At 52.8% G+C, this 17,627-nt stretch overlaps 1 protein-coding gene across 4 annotated transcripts in view; it reads right to left on the bottom strand.

Annotated features, from left to right (window-relative positions):
* Positions 1–17,627, bottom strand: part of GLI2 (GLI family zinc finger 2) — a 256,391-nt gene that overhangs the window by 31,728 nt on the left and 207,036 nt on the right. For all 4 annotated transcript variants that reach the window (XM_081576000.1, XM_081576002.1, XM_081576003.1 and 1 more), the window contains 2 exons: positions 6,428–6,630; positions 3,262–3,447 (listed from right to left, as the gene is read on the bottom strand). In XM_081576000.1, coding sequence (XP_081432126.1) covers positions 3,262–3,447; positions 6,428–6,630 — 389 coding nt within the window. The remainder of the gene's footprint in view (positions 1–3,261; positions 3,448–6,427; positions 6,631–17,627) is intronic.

Genomic DNA, 17,627 nt, shown 5'->3' with positions numbered 1-17,627 from the left:
CCCTGGGATCCCTGTGGGATGGAGCCAGGCCAGCCTGCAGGGGCAGGCACAGAGGCACAAGAGCATGCGGAGTGCAGCGAGTGTGTAGGTGGGAGGAGACAGGCTGGAGGGTAGGCTGCTCAGGCCACATTGTAAAGTCTGGGCTTGACCCTGAGGGTGATGGGAGCGGGGAGGGGATACATGATCCAGGGAGGTGGGGATCAGGTGGAGGGAGCCTGAGTTGAGAGGCTGTGCTGGGAGCTGGCACAGGACTAGGTGGCTGGGGAGCTGACACGACAGACTTGGCAAGTCTAGGGTGGGCTGCATGGGGTGGTATGATGGGGTGAGCTGGGTGGAGTGACAAGCGGAGGGGGGCCTGGATTCCCAGTGTGCGGCCTGGGCAAGTCCCTGGTGCTGGGGACCCCAGTGAGCTCATCTTACAGCAGGGATGGGAATTCCAGCCCCAGAAGGGGGCTGAGTGGAGTCACACAGGGAGTGTATGTGAAGTCACGGAACACAGGCAGACCTCACTTAGACGCTCACACGCGTGCATGCAGCAGGTGCTCACATATGCTGACTCGGCTTCTCCTGCCCTCTGGGGACACCTGCCTGACCACACCCCTTGGCCATGGCTTCTCTGAGTCTGCACACCACCCACCCTGAGCCCTTGGAGGGCAGACATCGCTTGGGGAACCTTTTGTTCGGACAACAGCAGCAACATTTATGCCCTGTATTGTTGCTGTCATCTGGTGTCTAATTGCGCTGAGTAACAAGCACCCACGATCTCCCCAGGGCCAGCCTGCTCCCTGTGGGGATACCTGTAGGGCTGTTAAGGGGAGGAGAGAGAAAATCACACAGGAACGTGTGCTCAGGGGGCCGACAGGTGTCACTTCACCTGTTGTTTCATCTAGGACAAGCTCACATCCTGCATGAAACACCATCCTGGGGAAGGCACAGAGTGAGAGGACCCAGGGATCAGATGCTGGTGGCATTGCTCGGTTGTACTGTGGGTTCCCTTCAGGGCAGGCGGAGGGTGTCATGGGACAATGCCCACAGAGCGGGCGTTGGGAGGACTGCCATGCTCCTCCCTGGTAGCACTCCTGTGGGGAGAGTGGCAGGGAACCTGGGGGCACAGGGACCATACGAGGTGGCTCCTGTAAGTGTGAGATGTAATAGAGAGGATGAGACAGGCTGGGACCTGGGACCCCTTGCTGCAGTCCTTGCACCTGGACAAATGTCTCCTCGAACAACAAAATACAAAGACACTATAAGGGATTAAAAAAAAACAAAAAAAAACAAAAACTGCATGCACGTGTAGTAGGAATAAATTGTGGACAATAAGATACAAAAACAGCAAACACCCAACTGCCACTTCTTAAGGGTCAGGAGCAAAAACCAGGTGTCAGGAGCAATAGCAAGGTACTGTGCATGCCCCCTGCACACTGCAACACTTAAAGGGTAGGCAAACCACCTAAGCCACCCCTCCAGCCTGACCCCCTGGGCCCGCCTTTACCTTCACCCCCATATAAGGAACTCCCTTGGGGAGTAAGTGAGCAAGGGAACCTGTTACTTGTTCTTGCTACCCCCTACTGCAGCAGGGGTCCCAGTAAAGCCTTCTTTGAATTTCTTGTCTGGCCTCTGATCAATTTCTATTGACTAAAGAGGCCAGGAACCCTGGTCAGTGACAAGAAAGAGGTGGGGGAGGGAAGGGACATCCAGAAAGACTTCCTGGAGGAGGTGAGATCTCAGCCAAGGCTTAGGAAGTAAGGGGCTTGGCTTTGCTCCAGCCAATAAGGTGGAGTGGCATTGGCCAGGGGTGGACAGGAAGCCCAGGGCAGAGGACTAGAGGACGGGGGTGGGGGCTGAGAGATGCAGAGCCCCCGTTGAGCTTTGTCTGATCCCACGGGGCTGCCTGCAGCCCAGCAGGTCTTCCTGCAGGCCTGTCTGCTCTCTGAAATCAGGAAGTAAAGAAGGGCTTGAGGAGGACAAATCTGTAAGAACCTTGCTGTGGTTTCCAGCCCCGCTGCCTGGTCTGTATCCCTGGGTGTCTCTGGGGGGAGCTCCAAGACCAGCAGGTGGAGCAGCGCTGCCTGGGGAGAGGGTGAGATGCCCTTAGCGTTCTCCCCCTCCTCCACCCTCTCTCACACAAGGGGCTCCATTTTTCCCCAGGGGCTCAAGGTCAGGGTGCAGGTGCCCCTGGGAAAACAGCTGTGAGAGTGCAGAGAGTAGGATGGGGTCTTAGCATCTAAGGAGGACCAGGCCACTTCATCTCCCCAGTTCACCCAATCTTCTGTCCACACAAACGTGCCTGTGGCCTCCTGGCTCAGTCACTGACTACTCCATCCTCCAACTGCTCAGGCTGGAGACCCTGATGTTCTCAACGCCTTTCTTCCTCCCTTACTTTGCATCCCATCCAGGAACAAATCTTGTGGCTCTTCCTTCAAAATCTATCTGAAATGACTACTTCTCCCGATATCTGCCGTCTGGAACCTCTGCTTCCACCTTGCCCCTAAATCTGCTCTCAACCAGCAGCCAGAATGGGATTCCTTTTAAGACTAAGTCAGGTCTCGTTACTCTTCTGTCCAACTCTCTCCACGGGCCCCATATCACTGCTGTGAAAGCCCTGAGCAGCCGGCACAGCCAGCCCCAGAACTCTGGCCATACCCTGTGGGCCCTGCATTCTAGGGTACCAGATCCACTGGCCTCCTGGGCTTTTCTTGATCCCAGCAGGCACACTGCTGCTTCAGGCCCTTTGTAAGTGCTGTCTCTCCTGCCTGTATCACTCTTTGGCTTATTTCTGCATGGCTCACCTCTTTCAATTCTTTGCTCCAATATCTTCTCAGTGAGGATTTCCTCATTCAAGATGGCACCCTCATCCACTCGAAGCTCCTTACCCCATTTCCTTTTTCCTTTTCTTTAGCCACGCAGCATGTGGGATCTTTGCAGAGTCCCACAAGACTGCTAAGGAATTCCCCTTCCCCCATTTCTGAATTGTCTGTCTCTCCCCACTATTCTGTAAGTTCCATGAAGGCAGACATGAGTCCTTTTTGTTCTTTGGACTGTCTGCAATTCCTGCAACACTTCTTGGCCCTTGATGACCCACTATGTGTTTCTGTGTGGTGTTTACACTTGGTCCCCCATGGAAAACAATCACAGCAGGGGTTGGGGTAAACCCGGGATCCTTCCATCTGGCTCCTCCAGGCAAAAGGAGCCATCAAAGGGGCCCAGAGGGGACTGTCAGCCTTGTCCTGCTCCCCACTCCCACCCCAGCCCAGCACTCACCATCCACTGGATTGAGGTAGTCGTGGAGATGGGGTGCACTGGTCGCACCCCCACTCTGCATAAGCAGGTCCCCATATGGCGCAGGGTGGCCTGCCATGAGAGTCATCTGGTGGTAATAGTCTGAGGCATTGGTGCCTGCAGCAGGGAGGCCAAAGAGCCCCCGCTCCTTAAGGTGCTCGTGAGCCACTATGGGTGGGAGGGAGAGAAAGAAACTGTTAGAATCTAGCCAAAAAGAGAAACACACACCTGGCCCGAGGAGGCCCCTCAGTGCCCTCCAGCCATCCTCCACCCCCTAGGGTCCTGGGTCCCCCTCCCCCGCTGTCCCAGGTGGGCCCTGAGCAGACGGCTGGGCGGGGCTGGCTGAGGTGCGATGGTTTCTGCTGATGGGGCTGCAGCTCCCAGCCTCACATTCGTCTTTCCTCAAAGCCATAAACAACTGCTTCCTCCTCCCAGTCCAGGCCCCACAGACGCCCCGAGCTTCAGGCTGACAGGGTCCCTGATCCACCAGAGTTTTCAAAGGAGAAAGAAGATGTCATTGGAAGTGCCGGGGTGGCCAGACAGCTGGGCGCCAGGCCACACTCACCGTAACACTCAAGGCGGGACTGCGGGTGAGTGCTTGACCAGCCTGGCCAGATAAAGCTCCCCGCCTGTCCCGCAGCTGCAGAACCACAGTAGACTGTCCGCCTTCAACCTCGCACTCAGCTCTGTCTGGGGCTTAGGAAGGAGGTGGGAAGATGAACTTCAGCGTATCCTGAAGGTGCCTGGCACTCAGGAGTGTGGTGCTAATTAAAAAGAGGCTTGGGAAGCAACTTTTGGGTTGGCCAAAAAGTTCATTTGGGTTTTCCCATCAGAGGAAAATCTTAACAAATTTTTTGGCCACTCCACTATCCCGGCTGGGAGTCTTGGCTTTTACCATGTGTGAAAAATTAAGAAGGCACCACCTCTCTGAGCCGGCTCAGTTTTCCATCTGTAAAATGGGGGTAATCATATCCACGAGTCGAATTACTAGTAAAAATGACAGTATCAGCCATGTTGGGCTGGGCGTTCCTGGGTGGGTGCAGTCCCAGGGCTTCGGGATCGAATCCACTCTCTAGTTTCACAAGCATCACCCAGTGAGCCCCTTAGCAGCTGAAGACTCTGGCACTTTAAGAGTTAAAGATGTTGAATCCAGAGCCCAAGTTTCTAAGAGCTGTCTTCACAGCCTCTCTGCTATTAGCTCTGGCAGATATTAGAGGAGATGCACACGTGCTGGGCAGAGAGAAATAGCCAGTCCACAGAAGCAAGTCATCCTCTGCTTATTCTTCCTCCCCTCCCTCTCCTGCTGTATCCTCCAGGGAGAGCTCCGGCCTGCAGCCCCATGGCCTCTGCCTGCCCTATCTGTGCCTCAAATGCCCTCCCTTCTCCCTTGCTTGTCCACCTCCTCCCTGAAGCCTTCCCTGGAATGCCCACTGTCCTCTGCAACACACATTCTGGCAGATCCGGCCTCAGACCTCTGATGAAATTTCCAGCTGGCACGGCTGTTGAATGAACTGTCAGCCTATCTCTGCTCAATGGGGAGCTTGGTCTGGAGACCAGAGAGGCCTCAGGGTCTCTGACCCACCCTCTGTAGGGGTCAGGGCCATGCTCATTAGCCGCGTCTCCTTGGTACATTCTCTGCTGTCTCAAGGGTCTGGGGCTGGGCTAAGCGGGTGTGGTAGGTGCCACAAGGCTAGTATATGGAAAGCAGGCATAAAATCAGGGCTCTGTCAACAGGAAGTCTCTGCCTCCAGGGCAGTCTTGTCTTACCACATAGCTCTTCGTGGCTACACTGCTGTCGGCAGCTACAGGGTCCCCGACTCACAGGCTCTCCAGGAGGGCACTCTGCTCCTCGTCCCTCCCCCAGACATCCCTCTGGCCCCTCTCTGACCCAGGCCTCGGGAGGACTGCCCTGTCACCATGCGTACTAGTTTCCTCGGGCTGCGGTAACAAGTTAGTTCAGGCTTGCCGCTAACTGCTGTGAAAACAGATTTGATTCTCTCACAGCTCTCGAGGTCGCAAGTCCCAAATCAAGGAGTCAGCAGGGCCAACTCTTTTTGGAGGCTTTAGGGGAAAAATCTGTCCCTTGCTTCTTCCAGCTTCTGGGAGCTGCCAGCTTCCTTGGCTTGTGGCCACATGGCTCCATCTTTGCGTCGTCTCCCGTGTCTCCCTTGTAAGGACATTTATCGTTGGATTTAAGGCCCACGTGGATCATCATGATGATCTCTCTGACTCAAAATCCCCAACTTAACCATGTCTGCAGAGGCTCCTTTTCCACACGAGGCAACACACCTCCTGCCCACTGTACCACATGTGAACTTCAAGGTGGGGCAGCATTCAGAACCTGGTCTGCATGCCCAGGAGAGACGTGGAGGAGCTTGTGTCCACTTTCTGGGAGATGGCAGCCCCACATGGAGGCAGCACAACCTTTCAGGGCATCCCGGGTTGGTCAAGGCCACTCGGAGGACCCACGCACAGTCGAGCCCTGGGTCCAATCCTAAAGGGCCATTTCCAAATGACTGCATCTTGATCGTCCATCTTCAAGTCCTGTGGCTGCAGCCATTCACTGGTCTGGTTTCTCTTTGTGACTCTGCACTTTCCTGTCTCAAATGAATTGAACAGGTTTGTCATCTGACTCTGAGCTGGGCCACTCAACATCCTCTCAAGAGGGACATGAAGCCACTGATGGTCACGCTGCAGCCTGGAGTCCATTTGGAGGGCATGTGTTGACCCACAAGAGATGCAGGCAGACAACCAGCCTGGCTCTGCTTTCCTTCTGCTCTGGGGGCCCCAAGACACCCTGATACAAGACCCACTCTGCTTAATACCAGCTTCTGCAGGCTTGGGTGTCTCACAACCAAGCAATTCTCTCCCAAGATAGGACCTCCGTGAATAAACAGAACTTATCATTCTTATTATATCATTTTACATGCTAAGGGTGTTTATGAATAGTTCTTCAAAATGAGCACAAAACCCAATGCACCCCTGGTTCTTTTGGCTCTAGCCACTCACTTATCGAAAGACCTGTTGTTGAGGGGTGGCAGGGAGGACGGCCAGCCTGTTTGCCAACCCGTGGACAGGGCAGAGAAACACACAGCATCGGAGTTAGCATCGCCCCCTCTGACCCCGTACCCCAGGCCCCCCTACTCACCATCCGCGGGGCTGAGGCCCCTGGCGGCAGAGATGGCGGGATGTGTTGGGCTGCCGTGCACGGCCCGCAGGTAATGGTCCATGTGGGGGCTCACGTATGGGTAGGGGGCGTTGAAGGGGGACTCCCCGGGGCCGGCAGGGTGTGGAGAAAGCCGAATCAATGAGATATCAGAGAGGACAGGGCTGCCGCTCAGGGTGGGAGGCCTGCAGAGAGAAACGACAGCGTTATAAGAAAGCGTGGCCCACCCAGGAGGATGCATGGGGAACCCTGTCAAGCAGCAGAACCAAACGAGCAACCACACGTTTATTTTATGCACCAACATCCCTCGGTCACCTTTCACATAGAGTCTCAACTCTCATATTAACACATGAGCCAGTCAGTGCAGGTGGAAAGCTCTCAAGGCTGGTGCGGCTGACCACCCACGCGTCTCATGTCAGTGATGAAATTCTGCATACATGGGACTGGATCTGCTGGACCACAAGCTCGGCAGGCCACACACCTGCGAGCTGCCACCACTGCTTGCCCACAGCCTGCTCAGGGCTGGAGGCAGTAACAAGTAAGTCTCCGTTAATGGACAAATGCACGCCTCCTACCAACCAGTGTGGAAAACAGACCATGAAAATGGGCTTCCCAGGTGGTGCTAGTGGTAAAGAACCAGTCTGCCAATTCAGGAAAAAGACCTGGGCTTCCCTGGTGGCTCAGTGGTAAAGAATCTGCCTGCAATGCAGGAGCCCTGGCTTTGAGCCCTGGGTCAGGAAGATCCCCTGGAGGAGGGCACGGCAACCCACTCCAGTATTCTTGCCTAGAGAATCCCCATGGGCAGAGGAGCCTGGTGGGCTATAGTCCATGGGGTCGCAAAGAGTTGGACACGACTGAAGTGATTTAGCATGCACACATGCATGTGGAAGATGCAAAAGGCTTATCTTCCTAACAGAATTAAGAAAAAGAATCAGGAGATGCCCTGAAAGATGGAGAATTTGGGACCTCCATGGGACAATCTCTGAAGTGAAGTGCTCAGCCACAGGATCAGCTAGAAAGGAAAAGACCAGGATTCAAGAAGAGTTTTGAAAGGCTGAGCTATCATTTTGGAATATCATTCTAGCTCTCTGTACATGAAGCTCTTTCTGATGTTCCCTGAGTCTCTCTTCTCTGACACCAACTGACAATCAGGGATGCTCCTGGCATGGCTGCGGCCCATTTCCATGGTCAGGCTTGCAGAAGGTGCCTGCTCCACTTGACAAAAGGACAGGCCTGGCCCCCAGGGGCCTCCAAGCAGCTGCGAGCATGTTAGCTGCAGGGGTGTTCTGAGGTCATCTGCTCCAAAACTTGCCCATGTTAAAGAAAAATCAGACAGGGGGTAGTTGCTGGGAAACCACAACAAAGTCACTGGAAACCAAATTTACCAAGATATCGTTTTTGATTTTTCAGAAAATAGGGACCTCTCTGTGACTTCACACAGTGCAAAGAATGTGTTCAGACCAATCTGGCCAGCCTTGCAGGAGGTTCAGATCAATCTGCATTAGACTCTCATCCACTCTAAAGAACAGTATGGAGGTTCCTTAAAAAAATAAAAATAAAAGTACCATATGATCCGGCAATCCCACTCCTGGGCTTATATATGGATAAAACTCTAATTCAAAAAGATGTATGCACCTCTATGTTCATACCAGAACTATTCACAATAGCCAAGACTTGAAAGTAATCTAAATGTCCATCAACAGATGAATGGATAAAGAATACATGGTACATATATACAATGAAATATTACTCAGTCATAAAAAGGAATGAAAATTTGTCACTTGCAGAGACATGAATGGACCTAGAGACCATCATATTAAGTGAAGTAAGTCAGACAGAGAAAGATAAATATCATATGATATCACTAATATGTGGAATATAAAAAAATGATATGAATAAACTTACAAAATAGAAATAGACCCACAGAGAAAACAAACTTGGGAGGAGGGATAAATTAGGAATTTGGGATTAAAATATACACACAATTACAGATAAAATAGGTAATCAACAAAGACCTACTGTACAGCACAGGAAACTATACTCAATATCTTCTAATAATTTACAGTGGTAAAGAATCTTATATATACATATATATAAAACTGAGTCACTTTGCTGTACACCTGAAACTAACACAACATTGTAAATGAACTACATTTCAATAAAATTTTTTTTTAAAAAAGCAGAATCTCACCCTTCACCAGCTCAGTCACACTGTGCTCAGTAATTCAACCTCACCAAGGCTCAGTTTTCTCATCTGCAAAATAGGGGTAACAACAGTGCCCATTTCATAGGGTTGCTGTGAGGATGAAAGTCCCTCAAACAGTGCCTGAGACACATCAGTACCACATTTGAGGGCAAAATCCAGACGTGCCAGGGAAGCCCTCAAAACCGTTACATCTGATGTGTGAAAAGGCACTGTGAGAACCAGTTACTTAAGAGAAGGCATGATTTATTTGTGGCTGCAGCAAACTAGAGCTAATTACTGATTGTGTGCAATAGGGCATGAAAATTGTGCTTATGACAGAGTGCACACCAGAACCCAAACAGGTGACGTTCGGTGTCTTAACACCTGCGTTATACAAACTCCCCACTCAGAGGCCACTCCACCTGCCTAGGTATATGCACTCTGCTATGTCATCTTCAAGTTTTTTGTTTTTTTGCTGCGCTGGCTCTTTGTTGTGGCACGTGGGCTTCTCTAGTTGTAGTGTATGGGCTTAGTTGCCCTGTGGCATGTGGGATCTTCGTTCCCTGACCAAGGATCAAACCCTCATCCCCTCCATTGGAAGGCAGATTCTTAACCACTGGACCAGGAGGGAAGTCCATATTTTGGAGCTTTGGCAGATGTGACTTGCAAGGGACATGCAGATACAATGAACCTGCTAAGCCGCCTCCTTGTGGTAGCGCTTTTGCCCACGTCAATTCTTGGCCAACCTGCATCCTATACGTTGTCAGGGCAATTTTTTCTCCTCCCTGCAGGCCCGGGAGGAGCCTCTGCTCCCCCCGAAGGAGGCGTGATTCTCATCGTAGGTGGGCAGGTGTGCTTGCCAGGTAACCAAGTTCTATCTAGGAGCAAGGTGTGTCCCAGGCACTGCTGCATCAAGTGCCTGGCAGGCAACTGACATCCCACAGTCATTCAGAGTTATTTTCAAAGCCAGTAATGGTGACACATCTGTGAGCCAGGTACTAAGCCTGGCAGAGGGGAGCCTCTGCTGGCAGTCATAGCCTCCTGCTGTTCTCATTTACAAGCTGCCCTAAGAGCCCAGGGAGCTTCCTTGTAGCTCAAATGATAAAGAATCTGCCTGCAATGTAGGAGACCCGGGTTCGATCCCTGGGCCACGAAGATCCTCCAGAGAAGGGAATGACAATCCATTCCAGCATTCTTGCCTGGAGAATACCATAGACAGAGGAGCCTGGCAAGCTACAGTCCATGAGGTCACAAAGAGTCAGACACGACTGAGCGACTAACACTACTAAGAGCCCAGGCCACCTGTGAGGAAACTGTACTGAGTCCATGGATCAAAGAGATGGCTCTGCTCCAGGCCACAGAGGCCAAGTGTCATTGCAAGAGGAGTGAGGAAGTGATGTACCTTGGGTGAGTGAGTCCTCAGAGCTGTGGTCCTCCCCCAGACAATTCAAGGTAGGGCAGGTACAGGGAGGCTGGCTGGCATCGAGCTTAAGGCAGTCTGTTATTGATGAAGCTGGTGGCCCTAAGTGGCCTGGCCAGGCCTCCCTAGTATCAGGTCACCCGTGGAGCACATGGACCCCAGACAAGGGGGTGATTACAGGGGGGGTTAAAGGAACACATGGAGGGCACACGGCAGCCCCGATCTGTCCATGGTGACAAACATCCCACTGGCCAAGCAGGAGGCTGGAAGGCGTCTTGTCATGGCAACGTGCACCCCACCGGGGAGCTGCCTCAGCGGGACTGGAATCCTGTCCAGCCTCAGCGGTTGAGCCCAGAGGCGGCAGGTGGGGCCCGAGTCCGCACACCGAGGAGCTGGCACTCTTGTCTCCACACCTCTGTCACCATCCTTTGGAGGACAGCGACCTCTGTCATCCCCTTCCTATCACATTCTTAACCAAGGAAACAGGGAGCTCAAGTTTCTTCCAGGCCATCCCCTCCCTGGATGTCCCCTTTGCACAGCCCCACTTAGCTGTGCCCTGACCTGGCATTGCCTCAAGACTGGGTGCCAGCTGCCAGGGGGTCACATGCATGTTTTTCCTTTAATAATCTCAATAAAAAATCCACAAAGTCAGCACCTTACGTCTATTTTACAGATGAGAACACTCTCAGAAAGGCTAGGTACCTCACCGAAGGTCACTAAGAGAGCAAGTATTGAAACCACAATCAATCCAAGAGGGTCCCCTAGCAGAGAGGCAGGTGCTCTTGATGACTGCAGTTCTGTGTGAGCAGGGCTCTGGTGGGCGCAGGACCAGGGAAGGGACAGCACCCGGGAATGAAGAACTTGATTTCTCCTCCCCCTGTCTTGTTCCATCTCTTCCACTCTCTTCCCCACCACTGCCATCCCATCACCATGCACAATCCAACCCAGCTCTCAGGAGGGAGCTGGAACCTCTGCCTCACACTGGGTTGTGAGTGACTGATAGGTTCCAGGGTCACAAAAATTCCAGGAGACTGTCATTCTAAAGACCAAACACAGCCAAAGGAATGAATCTCAAATGGCAGAATTTAAAGCACTAGGAATGCATCACAGGGAGCAGGAGGCTTCCCAGTGACCTTAAATCACATTAACACACCCAACTTCCAAGGCCAGTCCTTCAGGGACCAGAGTTGCTCTTTCTTGGATGCTTGTCCCATCCCAAGCACCACTAAGTGTCCCCATACAGGTGGTGCTGCCAGGCTGGGGAACCAAGAACAGGGCTGTTGGGTGTGCCAGGAAAGGAAGCTGCTGGTAATATTGGAGCTGCTTCTTTAGGCCATCCCCCAGCCACAGCCTCCCTTTCTCCTTCCATTTCCACGCTTATGGGCTGTGGGAGCCTGACCCTGGTCTTAGCCGTGACCCATCCAGCCCCTGAATTCTGGCAACTGGACAGAGACTCAAGGAAGTGGCCTTGAGGATGGAAGGAGGGACAAGATGTATAAGCTCATTTTAAAAGATGTTATATTCTAGGTTGTAGGTACACGTGTGTGCACACTCACATGCTTGCAGGCCTTTGTCAGCTGGACTGACCACATCAGCCTCCCTGTGGGCTGCTCAGCTTCGACTCCACCCTTATGTATCACCTTCTCCACTTCAGTCCAGCTCTGGGCTCATCAGAACCTGATCTTATCAATTGCTTCTTCCCATATTTGTGCATTTTCCCAACAAAATTGCCCCAAGCGCTAGCCCTGTGCCAGGGATCCACAGGGAGCTCACAGCCCAGCTGCAAGAGGCAGAAACACTAGCTGGTTTGATAAAGATTCCAGCAGAGGAACAAATTCCCTAACTCTGCCTGAAGGCTCCTCAGAGAAGGTGACATTTGGTCTGGGTTCTGGAGGAGGGACCCAGGAGGAGTTCATGGGTGAAGTATATTAAAAATAAAGGAAGCAAATGCAAAGAAGGGCTAGAATGTAAGAACATTTTGGGGAAGGTTATATCTTGGGAGGAGTGGCAGAACCCACAGAGACCTTCGGGCTGGATCTGTGTTGGATCTGCTTCCCTTCTTCTGCTGTGGGTGGCGGCATGTGACCCCAGCTCTGATGGTCAGAGTATCCCATATCCCCAGGCACCATTGGAGATGGGCATGTGCCCAAGACAGTAGGTTTGACTGAAATCTTTGGGAAAGAAGTGTGCTCTGCCCACAGGGGTTGTTGTGCAGGTAGGATATAAGTGTGGAGCCGCCGAGGGCTTTGAGGGGCAAGGCCAGGAACAGAGCTGATGATTCACAAGCATCAGAGCTGAGAGTCATGGAAAAAGTTTCTTGAATTGAGCCCCTGGATAGGGATCTGGCTTTACTGGAAGCGAGCTGTTGGTGTTCAGTCGCTAAATTGTGTCTGACTCTTTGGGGACCCTCATGGATTGCAGCCCGCCAGGCTCCTCTGTTCATGGGATTTCCCAGGCAAGAATACTGGAGAGGGTTGCAATTTCCTTCTCCAGGAGATCTTCCTGACCCAGGAATCAAACCTGTGTCCCCTGCATTGGCAAATGGATTCTTTACCATTGAGCCACCAGAGAAGGCCACGAGAAGCTAGTACCCTCATCCTTTCCAGTTCTCTGAACCAATACATTTGTTTGTTTGTTTCAAACAGTTCCAGCTGACTTTTTCTGTCTTAGGCAACTGCCAAGGCTTGTCAAGGCGAGCCTTGACTAATGCAGCCTCCCCTGGCTCCCCCTGCCCAAGAGATCTGGGGCCTGGCTTCCTGCAAGGCAGACTTGAGCTGTGGTTCTTTGGGCCTGACACCCTCCAGCCTGCAGGCATTCTGCCCACAGCTGCTGGGCGGCGAGGGCAGCTGTGCTGGCCCTTCCGTGCCTGGGCACGAAGTACAAGCACAAGGAGTCTGGGTAAGACGAATGGCCAACTACCTCCTGCCTCCTCGTGAGTGTGTCTGTGTGTACGTGTGTGTCTGTGCGTGTTTGTCTGTGTGCGCATGTCAGTGTATGTGGTGCATGCATGTCTCTGTGTGTATGTGTGTGTGTCTCTATGTGTCTGTGTGTGTGTGTGTGTGTCTCTGTGTATGTGTGTGGTGAGCAGTGGGGTCGAGCCTCTTTGGGCTGATTCTGCTGCAGGACAGGGGTCCTGTGGTTCCTCCCAACATCAGCGCTTTCCTCTTTCCTTCCTTCCCCCTTGGGAGGGGCCTGCAAAGCCCCTGGACAAGGTTTCAGGGCTAGGCTACCAGCCAGGGGACGAAAGGAGGAAAAGGAGAAAGAGGAGCAGGAAAAAAGCAAGTGGAGACCAACTGGCCCATTGCCATTTCAGTCCAAGTGGGCACTGCCAGGAAAGGTGCCGCTCACCACGTGGTCAACATGCGCTAGAGGCCAACAGCGTGCAGCAGGTCCAGAAACTCTTCAAGGCAGGTCTTACTGCCTGCATTGGGGGCAGTTAGAAGCCTGGCCTGAGGTTGCAGAGGTGTAAGTGGCCGAGCGTTTTCTGACTCTGGAAAGGCAGGTTCGGTCCTCTGACACTGTCAAGAGTGCATGGACAGGTAAGCCCAAACCACAGCTGTCTCTGCTCCCGAGAAGTGCTGCTGGGTGTCCCTTTACAGACATGGCTTTGACTGGACCCTGGGGGTGGCGGCACTGGTGGAGGGGAGCTATCACACAGGTGGGCAGAGTCTGTACTCTCTGGGTCTGAATTATGGCTCTGCTATTTCTTGTGGACCTCAGTCATGCAATTCGTACCCTCACCAGCAGGATGGGCAGCTGGGAAACGGAAAGAGCTTAGTACTGTGTTCCTGGGCAACAAGCAGGTGCTTGGCCCATGCCCATTGTCTCTTTTCTTACATTTAACAGATGAGCAAATGGAAGGCACTCAGAGGGTGGAGGAGAAGACCCCGCCCACCTCTCCCAGCATCCAGCCCTGGGCCCCTCCCTCCCCAAGCGCTGAGCACAAGTTTTGGAGGGAGATGAAAGGGAAGGCCATGGCGATGGGAGCCCTGCACGTCCATGTGCATCGCAGCTCAAGCTGGCTGGACTTGAGCGAGCATGCCTAGACCCCTGAGGACGGGCGCCATCCCTAGGCGCTGGCACAACAGGGTGCGTTCCTAGAGGGTGTTGGCTTCCGCCGGGCTACAGAGCTGAATGAGTCTGTGCTGATGGGAGGAGTCGGGGGGTATATCTGACCCCTGGCACAGCCTGAGCCAAGGCGTTAGGCAGGAACCAACGTGCTCCTTCATTTGGGGACTGGGGGCCCTGGACCCCACCCAAGGTGCCTGTTTGGAGAGGAGAACAATGCGGAGCTGAGGGTGCTGACTCACCCAGACTCAGCACCAGCCGTCAGAGCAGGTTTGCCCAGGCGGGGGTCAGCAGCCAGAAGGACCCTTAGCCACCCAAGAGACATTCCTACTGCCTATATTCACAGACCTTTTCCTGTGCAGGTCAGGAGGGCCAGAAACAGGAAGGGAACACCTCCCATGTCCTACAGACAGCATGACTGACACTCAAAGTGGCAGTTGGCAGAACACGGGGACCCAGTGCTGGGCATCACTCTATCCCAGCCTGGTCCAAGAGCCTCACTGAGGGGGAGAAAGGAGAAGTCTGGTCACTTGGGGCTACAGGCCTTCAAACCTCCCCTCCAGCCTCCTTCTTGGGGTGACTGATGGCCTTCATGGCACCAGGACACCACATGCCTACATGGTCTAGTGCCTATGTCCCACCTCCTGAATCCTGCATGTCCCCTCATGGTTTTCTCTCTGGTCCTGGGCGCTGCCTTGCTCCTCCTCAGAGAGCTGGCCCCAGACACCTGCTTTTCCGTTCACACACCTTTCTCCTCTTCATCCCTATCCTGCCCTGGATGTGGAAGACAGTTTCTTCCCCGGACCCTGAGCATGTCCATTGTGGCTGGTCATCCATCAGGCACCTGCAGTGATGGGTTCACATGCGGCCTGTCTCCTCAATGGACAGGCAGCCCCAGCAGCAGACTCCAGGCCCACTTCCACTCACTCACTCCCTGAGCACCAGGCCCTGTGCAGTAGGGTGCACACATGTGCTCAACCTTTTGAAAGAATGAATGGATGGATAGATGGATGGATGATGGATAATGGATGAATGAGTGGATAATGAACAACGAATGGATGGATGGATGGATGAAATAGTGAGTGTGTCCAGTGTAGAGCAAGGCATTGTAGCAGAAGATAGGGGCTCCTTGCCTCACTTTTGACCATGGGCCTTGGAGCAAGTCATGCCCCTCTCTGAATCTGCTTCTTCATCCAAAAAGAGCAATCACAGATGCACTCTTACAAATACGAGTGAGGAGTGGAGAGGAGGAAAGTGTGGGAAGCTGATATCTCTCAAAGATGTCTCCATGTATTTGGGGGGTGGGGGGAGGGAAAACACATCTGAAGGATGTGATTAAGGTGAGGATGTTGAGATGAGATTATGGGTTATCTGTACTTAGTCACTCAGTCATGTCCAACCCTTTGTGACCCTTTGGACTGTAGCCCACCAGGCTACTGTGTCCATGGGATTTTCCAAGCAAGATACTGGAGTGGGTTGCCATTTTCCTCCTCCAGGGGATCTTCCTGACCCAGGGATTGAACCCGGGTCTCCTGCATTGTAGGCAGATTCTTTATCCACTGAGCCATCAGGGAAGCCCTATGGATTATCTGGGTGGGTGCTAAATGCCAGCACAAGTGTTAAGAGAGGCCAGGCAAGGGGAAACCTGACCCAGAAGAGTAGGAGGTAATGTAACTCTAGGGCAGAGGCTGGAGGGATGCGGCCACAAGCCAAGGGGTATTGGCCATGCCAGAGGCTAGGAGAGGCCAGGAAGGGACTCCCCCCAGAGCCTCCAGAACCATAAGAGAAGAAATTCCTGTTGTTGTAAGCCACGGAGTTGGTAGTAACTTGCTAGGAGCTAAGAAGGTGTGTCAAGCATACTGTGCTGGTGTGGAGAAGGCCCCTGGGATGGGGCAGGAGTTGCTGTCATTATTACTATCACATTTCTTCTGAGACTATCAGCTCTTAGAGAGCAGAGTCAGTGTGCTATTTCCTGGAGTAGCTTCGCCCCAGTGGGTGCTCCATCAGTGGCAGGCGGGCCAGGAAAAGGAGCCCCCCTTCACACTGGGGTTGGGGTGTGGGGGAGGGTGTCTGAGGGTTGTGTTCCATCCCCCCTGTGTTACAGGGCTCTGGAGCATGCCTTCCTGCCAGCCGCCTGGATTACACGGTCACTGGCTCCCCTTAGCTGAACGCGCCCTGCACACAGCCCTGACATGCCAACCCTGCCCGCCCTGGGGACTGCTTGCTTGTATGCACAGGTCCTGCCTTTGGGATGAGCTGCTGCCACCCACCAGGATCCCAGGGCCATGGGCAGGATCAGTGGGCTCAAAGTGGGGAGGCCATGACCCTCTGCTATGGCCGAGCCACCCAGCCCAAGGACCCGCTTACTCAGAAACACCAGGCAGGTGACCTCAGGCCCACTGATGTCTCAGAAAGCAAATGAATTTCTTAAGGCTGGCCTGCTCTTCTGAGCTCTGCTCTTCCCTAAACTGGGGCTCTTAGCACCCGGGGCCAGGGAGGGCACAGGTCTGCTCTCACAGGCATCCCTGCCCAGCAAGCCTTTGGCCTACAAACAGATAGAAAGAGTGCTCCAGGGGGACTTCCCTGGTGGTCCAGTGGCTGAGAATCCGCCTTCCAGTGCAGGATCTCAGGTGCTTGCACTCTGGAGCCCATGTGCCACAACTAGAGAGAAGCCTGCATGTCGCAAAGAAGACCTGATGCAACCATAAATAAATACAAAATTTTTTAAAAGAGAAAAGAAATGGAGTTCCATCATGCCCTGCTGCATGGAGTTCAATCTCCTCTCCAAGGCTTTTGTTTATTGGTTTTGGTTGTGTTGTTTCTTGCTTGTCTGGTTTTCTTTTATTTCTGTTGTATGGAAACTGTACCTTGGCAAGCTTGCTTACCACCTTTTCCACACATTGATTTCAAAAGTTCCAGAAATCAAGTCCTTTTCAAAATAAACTATGGGGGGTTGCAATTATAAAAACAGGTACAGTGAGTTCCCTTAAAGTCACTGGAGAGTTACCTCTCCCTACATCAGAGACCAACTGGCACATCCTAGTGCATCTGAATTGCACTCCATCCACATGGGGGAGGCTCTTGTTGTTTTAGCTGCTAAATCATTTCCAACTCTTTTGTGATCTCATGGACTGTAGCCTGCCAGGGTCCTCTGTCCATGAGATTTTCCAAGCAAGAATACTGGAGTGGGTTGCCATTCCCTTCTCCAGGAGACCTTCTTGACCCAGGGATCAAACCCATGTCTCCAATGGGCAGATTCTTTACCACTGAGCCACCAGGGGGGAGGCTCTACAGACCAGGAAAAGGACACCTGCAAAAAGGAGCTGGGCCAAAGCAGCCAGCCAGTCACCAATTTGTTCCTGTGGTCACTCATCATTGCCTCTGCCAGCTGAAGAGTATGGGTCTCTGACAATACTGGGTGGGTCTCTGACAACACTGGGTGGGTCTCTGATAGCTCTAAAATATAATACAAATGAATCTATATACAGAATAGACACAGACTTATAGAC

This window comes from Giraffa tippelskirchi, chromosome 3 (assembly GCF_054371585.1).
Source record: "Giraffa tippelskirchi isolate mGirTip1 chromosome 3, T2T-mGirTip1v1.2.pri, whole genome shotgun sequence".
In the NCBI taxonomy this organism is placed as follows: domain Eukaryota; kingdom Metazoa; phylum Chordata; class Mammalia; order Artiodactyla; family Giraffidae; genus Giraffa; species Giraffa tippelskirchi.
This window is presented reverse-complemented; position numbering and strand designations above follow the sequence as displayed.